We start from the raw sequence: 7,500 nt of genomic DNA on the forward strand, positions 1-7,500 counted from the left end.
TATTACTATTCCCAAACCTCCACCGTAAAATACTATTTGGATCAAAAGAATTCTATCCCAGCACAGATTTACAGGATAAAATGGCAACACTGGAAGCATTTAGCTATGTCCTGCCACTTATTTAGTTATGTTTATTTGACCTACACAATAGAGAGATGTGTGTGTGTGTCTGTAAATTTACAAGTGAGAGGGTATATACATACACTGTATATTTAATTCTCTCACACTCACTTCCTTCTCATTTTCATGCATGGACTTAATCGGTTAAACATTTGTATGTCTATTTTCTTAAGAGAGAGAAAAAAAAAACTAATAAAAATATATCAAAATAATCAAAATATCAGTTTAAATAAATAAAAAAATAACTACTACTAGTAACATTTCACTATTGATTTGACACTTTTTAATGTTCATCACTAATAAAATTTCCTTCTTTCTAATATAACGTGAGAATCCATTTGCATAGCCCCAGAATGACACTAAGGAAATGGATGAGTGAAGCCAGCAAATGCTGGCAGTATCAGAAACAGCTTCCATGCAGTTGCCTGTGCAACCACAGCAATGAATCAAGTTGCCAATCAATCCATCAGACAGGACTTTGAATGCAAACCCAGGGGCTTCATTAAGAGACAGAAAAACCTATGACAGCTCATTTTCTGTGCTTTAGAACAGACACGTACAGAATAATATTGCCAGCAGAAGAAAAGAGAACAGAAAGAAAAGAAATTAAAACAGGAAAAAAATAAAGTATGCCGTTGTCCGCTTACATTTGTGATGTTGGCTTCCTAGTTCCAGACTTAGTGAAGCCCCTGAAACTAAAATAGCATTCTTGAACACAAGTAAAAAATATGGTCCTAGGCAAGGCACACTAAAAGGCAGAGGCCTAGATCTAGATTAAGGCAAGGATGGGGCAGGGATCAAGAAGTCTGGGGACGGAACCTGTAACAACGATCACACCACCATCACAGGTTCACAAAATCCTAAAATGCTCAATTTGACTTTTACTAAGATTTTTTGTTGCTTTTTTGTGTGTGCATGAAGATGCTCTCTCTTTCTTCTCTCTACACAACAAGGTGCACCATGAGTCTTTAAATGCAAAGAGGAGAAACCGCAAGATATTGTCATTTCTCACGCAATAAAAATTGTGACCCAAATCAACCAAGCTCTTGATTGGATGTCAGCCTGTCAAAAGACAAGAAAACATAGAAAGAAAGGAAAAAGAACACACAGACTACCTGCAACCCACAGCTAATTCTCAGGGGAATGAATCTTCTGAATATATCTGTGTCATAAACATATAAACCATGAAGACCATCAGTGATTATGTAAAAAAAAAAAAAAAAAAAAAAAAGATAGTTTCTTTTTTATTCTCTTTACTTTTCTAATATCTTTTGTAAAGAGAAAAGTTGGAAATATTCAAATTTCAATCCTGACCATAAACATGAGTGCTTCATGTACTTCCTAAATTCTAAACATTGGATAAAATTATCTCAAAAACTATCTCAAAATACACTACATATAGTAAAAAGAACCTTAAAATACATCACCCACTAACTTCCCTCAAGAGCACTAATCACTAAATCTCTATAGACTCACTAACTGTTGGCAAACTAGTATCAATCATCAAAATCAAAGCGCAAAAAAAGGCAAAACCATAAATGTAACAATCAAGGGAAGGAAGAAAGGGAGAAGGGATAGGCAATGAATAAAATATACATTTATATTTATAGAACAAGATATAGCCTGAACAAGAGTGGAGTGTAAGGAAATGATGTCTTGCAGCTCTTACGGATGGGTAAAACATATTCCGTACATTTAATACAATATGCTTTGACATGAAAGCCAAAAGGGTTGATTGTAACCCAATGCTGCCTGGAGTGGCATGTACATACGTTCTATGCCCACCATGAGTTTAGTTTATTGTCTTTCCTCATAGATGGCTCCACAAATACTTAGTCACCAATGAGCCAGTCATCAGTTTATCCTTTTCCTTGATTTTTGAAAATATTGCTGTTAATAATGTTAATATAATCTTAATAGCAATAATAGATATAGTCTATACTAATAATAATAATAATAATAATAATAATAGCAATGATATTGATAGCATATGGGGGAGAGAGAGAGAGAGAGAGAAAGAAAAAAATCAAGGAAAGGTGAAAGTGGGTGAAGTCATGAGGTCTAATAAATAACTTGTTGACTAAGCACTTGTATACCCATCTATGTGTAGAGATATTTCTCTAAACAATGCTGCAGCAAACACTACATTTTTCCAATGACACTGGGTTAATGTTAGCTTCAACAATGATGACCTAAAGTGCTCCAGTCATGAATTTTAGTCAATCTTGCTGAGTGACTCAAATGTCACTTAAAAACAACTGAAGTCCCCAAGTCTTCTGCTGGAGATTCATTCATTCAAGTTGCAACAAGATACAAATCACTAAGATGATAAGCATCATCAAGACATGACTTTATACCAAAAAATAATACATAATTGCTTATATCCCTATTCCTAATGGCCAAATATTCAGCAACACCAATAATCCTACTTTATGCCATAGGATCTCTCCCCGTAAAAAAAAAACATACAGAAACGGGTACGTAACAATCTGCATAATTTTAAATATACTTTTGTGGAAATGAAGACTGAACATGTGCTGGATAAGAATTCTTCCTACTATTACAAATATCAAACCAACTTATATAGTAATTTGATTTGAAAAATGTATATAAATACATATAAAAATCAATTATGAGAGGCAACCTGAGTAGGAAATAATGAAGACAAGAAAATTATTTTTAAGAAATGGTGGACAATTTTCTTAAACAAGCTTGTGTACAATGACCAAAGAATAAATAATGGATAAAAAAAGACCACTATTACATGACACTGATAACACTATACGAAAACTAAACTGAATACAATAACCCCATGATTTTTTCTATCCTATCCATGGATGCCTGATTTTTATGAGACAGAAAGACAGTGTGTGTGTGTGTGTGTGTGTGTGTGTGTGTGTGTGTGTGTGTTGTGGTGTGTGTTGTGTGTGTGTGTGTGTGTGTGTGTGTGTGTGTGTGTGTGTGTGTGTGTGTGTGTGTGTGTGTGTGTGTGTGTGTGTGTGTGTGCTAAATAATTTGTCAACAAGGACTCTGTAGTTGCTTCCAGTTTTTCCAGTGTGTCAGTAATCAGTTTATATGCATACATATACATTCCTTTCTTTTTCTGATGTACAATTTCAACACAAGACTAAAAAAAGAAAGACCAGACAAAAAAAGATAACAGGTGCATCTTGTGATATCAATGACTGAAAAATTAGAATAAAAAGCAAATCAAAATCCAAAAATTTAACAAAAAAGTGATAGACAGTCACACACATCATAAAGTAACTAGATGCATCTACACTAATGATCAGAAATTGCAACCAAGTTGTTTTCAACTTACGAAGCTTCAGGTCAACGCCCGGGAATTCATCAAAGTTGCTCGTGTCGTCAATAGATTTGACTTCCACTGCGATGGCAGAAGGCCGCTCCCTTGAGTGTTCCCAATCCACAAACTGAAAGCAGTTTTATTATTAATATAAAAGTGATAGCAAAACCTGCTACATGATGCAACTGTAAAAATTGGCTGTATGTGTTCAAGTACATAAATATAGTTCAGATAACTTTGCTGGAAAAAGAAGAGGATGCAAGTATGGGGAAGAGGGAGGGAGAGGGAGAGGGAGAGGGAGAGAGAGAGAGAGAGAGATAGAGAGAGAGAGAGAGAGAGAGAGAGAGAGGAGAGAGAGAGAGAGAGGAGAGGGAGAAGAGAGAGAGAGGAGAGGAGAGGAGAGGGAGGGGAGAAAAGGGAAGGGAAGGGAAGGGAAGGGAAGGGAAGGGAAGGGAAGGGGAAGGGAAGGGAAGGGAGGGGAGGGGAGGGGGAGGGAGGGAGGGAGGGAGGGAGAAAAAGGGAGAGGAAAGGAGGAGAGGAAGGAGAGAGGAGAGGAGAGGAAGGAGAGAGAAGGAGAGGAAGGAGAGAGGAAGAGAAATCTTTAAGATAAAAATGAAGTCTGATAGGAAGATGGAGAGATAAAAAATAAACAAGGACAATCTACAAATAAAAAAAATAAAAATCTGACTTCACCTGGAAGAACTTCATGCTTTTGAGGTCTTCGATCCCATGTTGAGATCCTGCCCTCCGCTCACTCTCACAGCATAATCGTGTGATTGTTTCTCGTGCCTGCTCCGAGATGGGAACCTCAGGAGGGAACACCAAAGTCTCTCGCCAACTCATAACTTTCCTGTAGGTTTCTTGGGGGTTTTCACTACAAAATGGTGGGTAACCTGGGAATGGAAGAGTGGAGCATTGTTTTCATGTTGCTTCTTCCTCTTCTCCTAAACTATGCACATAAAGCGCGCGCGCACACACACACACACACACACACACACACACACACACACACACACACACACACACACACACAATAAACACAAAAAAGGTAAGCACATACACAAATGAAAAAATATTTTAGAACTCAATGTCCCCCTACTGCACTACTACCATCCATTCAATTCTAAACAACAAGATATGCAAAACCATGTAACCTCAGAACTATAAATCAACTGTATCTTCCTCTTACCTATAAGCATCTCGTACATTATAACGCCAAGGCTCCACCAGTCACAGCTCGGCCCATAGCCAGTCTGCATGAACACTTCTGGTGCAATGTAGTCTGGGGTTCCCACAGTTGAGTAGGCAAGAGCCCTTCGGTTTTTCTTCCAGCTCTCCGCCCGCCGTTTTGAATCCATAGGATTGGAGGCTGGAACATTGGAGTAGGTTGCTACATGGGGAAGGCAGGATGAGGAATTGGGATAAAAAGAGAGGCAGGAAGAGGAATGACATGCAAGCAAGATAATGAAAGAAAGACAGAGAACATGCACCAAAAGATTGGAGGATTTGGGAAGAGAGAAAGAGAAAGAGAAAGGGAATGCACAAGTCACAATTTGAAGCAAGGCAAGGATTAATTGTGAAATTGTGAAAGCAATAGCCATTTTCCATTCATACAGCATTAATATTAAAGGATTTCCCAAGCAATCAGCATTCAAGAATGATAAAGAAAATAATAACAAATTAATATAATAACAATAAAAAAAATCATTACATTTACATATTTTTTATTACAATGCAATGTAAAGTCATACACACACAAGCAGGGGAACAAAAGGGAGAGGCAGGGGTGAAGGGGGAAAAAAGGGAAGAGCAAAAATTAAACACACGAAAATATACTTATTAAAGCCATAATTCATAGCTTAGCTTCTAATCACTTAATCATAATCAGAAAATCATATAACAGCAGGTTCAAAACTCTAAACTTAAATTAGGTAAATAAACTGATAGATAAATTCAACCCAGAAACTAACATTCGACACGTCAAGCACTGGTAAAATACCCGGAGATCTATTTCATACCAACTAATCGAGTACAAAGCAAAACTCATCAATATCTATTTCACATTGGTTGAGGTCAAAGGGTCACAGGCATTGACAGAGCAAACTGGAGGGAGAATTGGGGGAAGGAGCTCCACAGCAGACCACAAAAGAGTAAAAGTGGAAATAAAATCTGGGGCCAACCTACACCAACATATTTTCAAAATGAATAGGGTAAGAACAGAGCTCAAGTTAGAGAAATAAAGTGATCAAAGGAAAGAGACTGAGATCGACAAAGATAATCTACAGAATTTAGAGTTTCACATTATGCCTCTGGGTTGGCTAAAATGTTGATAGACCTAAATTCTACTGTGCCTGTATTACACTGGAGGGCCACATACAGGCAACTTGCAAGTATGTTTTTATGTCATATATGGACGGAAAATGAAAATGAAAATGAAAATGAAAATGAAAATGAAAATGAAAATGAAAATAAAAATGAAAAAGAAAAAGAAAAAAAAAAAAAAAAAAAAAAAAGAAAAAAGAAAAAGGAAAAAGAAAAAAGAGACTGAGAGAGACATTTACGGTAATAAGAGGTAATGGAGCTTTTTTTCCCCCCTTAAATTACAGCAAAAGCATCCAGCTACCATGGTGTGTATTAAGGCAGTATTTCAGAATGGCAGGACACATGCCACCCAGAGGCATTGCATTACAATTGAGAGAGAGTGAAAAAGGATGAATATTAAGAGGGAGATCGAGATTGGGAAGGCCAAGAAGGGTCAAGTGTGATCAAGGTTGAGAGATTCTAAAAATGACACATATCACAATGACATTTACAATGGGCATACTGACTTTCCATTACTTTCAATTACTTTGACTTTCAGAAACATTTGTCACTGAACCTTTTCTCATGTTTGACTCACCTTATTATTTTTCCATAGATACCTAAATCAATCTATAAATTATAAAATAACTATCAATATTTTCCTTGGGTATCTACAAGGTGATCTGTTTCACACTGACAAAGTCTGTTTCAAATACAGTGTGAAAAACTAAGATAGGTGGGCATGTGGTAATGAGATTTAAGACTGCAGGGTATGAATTCTAACTATCTTTGGATTTCAAAATAAAAAGGGCAACTTCAACTTCATCTGTCACCTAACGCAGCCGTGTGAATCTATCATGTTCAGTGCAACAATCCTTTCCAAAACTTACTGAAATCTGATGGTTTGGCTTGGCTGAGATCTTTATAAAATTCTGTACGATGGGACTTTTTCAGCCCTGTGCATAAACCAAAATCAGATAACTTTATATGTCCTCTGGCATCTAATAAGAGATTGTCAGGTTTGATATCTCTGTAAAGAAGAAAGTCAAGGATAAGATGTTTTAGTTAGAGTAATGGGAAGATACACATATATACATTCAATATTCTCTTTCAAATAAAACACAGTTATGATTCTATAATCTGGTATGCTGAAATATAGCTGGGCAATTATGCAAAATTACCTCATATGAAATTCTCAAAATTTGCATAATAAAATCAAGTAAATGAAGACTAATGTCGAGTGCCATACCTATGAATAAAGCCTAGTTTATGAATGGAGTCTATAGCAAGCGCAGTTTCTGCTATATAGAATTGTGTACACTCCTCTGATAACGTGTCCTTTTTCATTAGGAGGGTCATCATATCACCTGCAAAAGGGAACACAATAGAAAATTATGATCTGAAAAGATTAATATTAAAGAAATCAGGACAGATGATACATAGATATTAAAATCAAATCAAAAGTATATCAACTTTAAAATGTCTGGTATACAGAAAATCAAGGCATTTTATTGTCAACTAGTAGTGTATTTACCTTTGATGATAAACCAAAGCAATACACTCACCGCCTGGAAGGAACTCCATGACGAGATAAAGATTGACCGGATCTTGAAACGAATAAAACATCTTGACGACCCACTGGTGGTCAGCTTCTACTAGGACATCTCGCTCAGCTCTGACATGAGCAACCTGGGGGTAGAGGAGAATTAATAAGAGAATTTAACTTACTCACTTGATATGTCTGAAAGGAGGAGGATGAGCGATGATGATAA

General features: G+C 36.6%; 1 protein-coding gene across 6 annotated transcripts in view; it reads right to left on the reverse strand.

The window, feature by feature from the left end:
* Positions 1–7,500, reverse strand: part of LOC119568025 (serine/threonine-protein kinase tricornered-like) — a 66,096-nt gene that overhangs the window by 2,912 nt on the left and 55,684 nt on the right. For 2 of the 6 annotated variants that reach the window (XM_037916413.1, XM_037916410.1), the window contains exons 5-11: positions 7,294–7,417; positions 6,978–7,095; positions 6,619–6,758; positions 4,617–4,817; positions 4,121–4,320; positions 3,443–3,554; positions 768–815 (exon numbers count right to left, since the gene is read on the reverse strand). In XM_037916413.1, coding sequence (XP_037772341.1) covers positions 768–815; positions 3,443–3,554; positions 4,121–4,320; positions 4,617–4,817; positions 6,619–6,758; positions 6,978–7,095; positions 7,294–7,417 — 943 coding nt within the window. The remainder of the gene's footprint in view (positions 1–767; positions 816–3,442; positions 3,555–4,120; positions 4,321–4,616; positions 4,818–6,618; positions 6,759–6,977; positions 7,096–7,293; positions 7,418–7,500) is intronic. The other 4 variants (XM_037916412.1, XM_037916411.1, XM_037916415.1 and 1 more) reach the window with 4 other exon arrangements.

Source organism: Penaeus monodon, chromosome 43 (assembly GCF_015228065.2).
Source record: "Penaeus monodon isolate SGIC_2016 chromosome 43, NSTDA_Pmon_1, whole genome shotgun sequence".
Lineage (NCBI taxonomy): Eukaryota > Metazoa > Arthropoda > Malacostraca > Decapoda > Penaeidae > Penaeus > Penaeus monodon.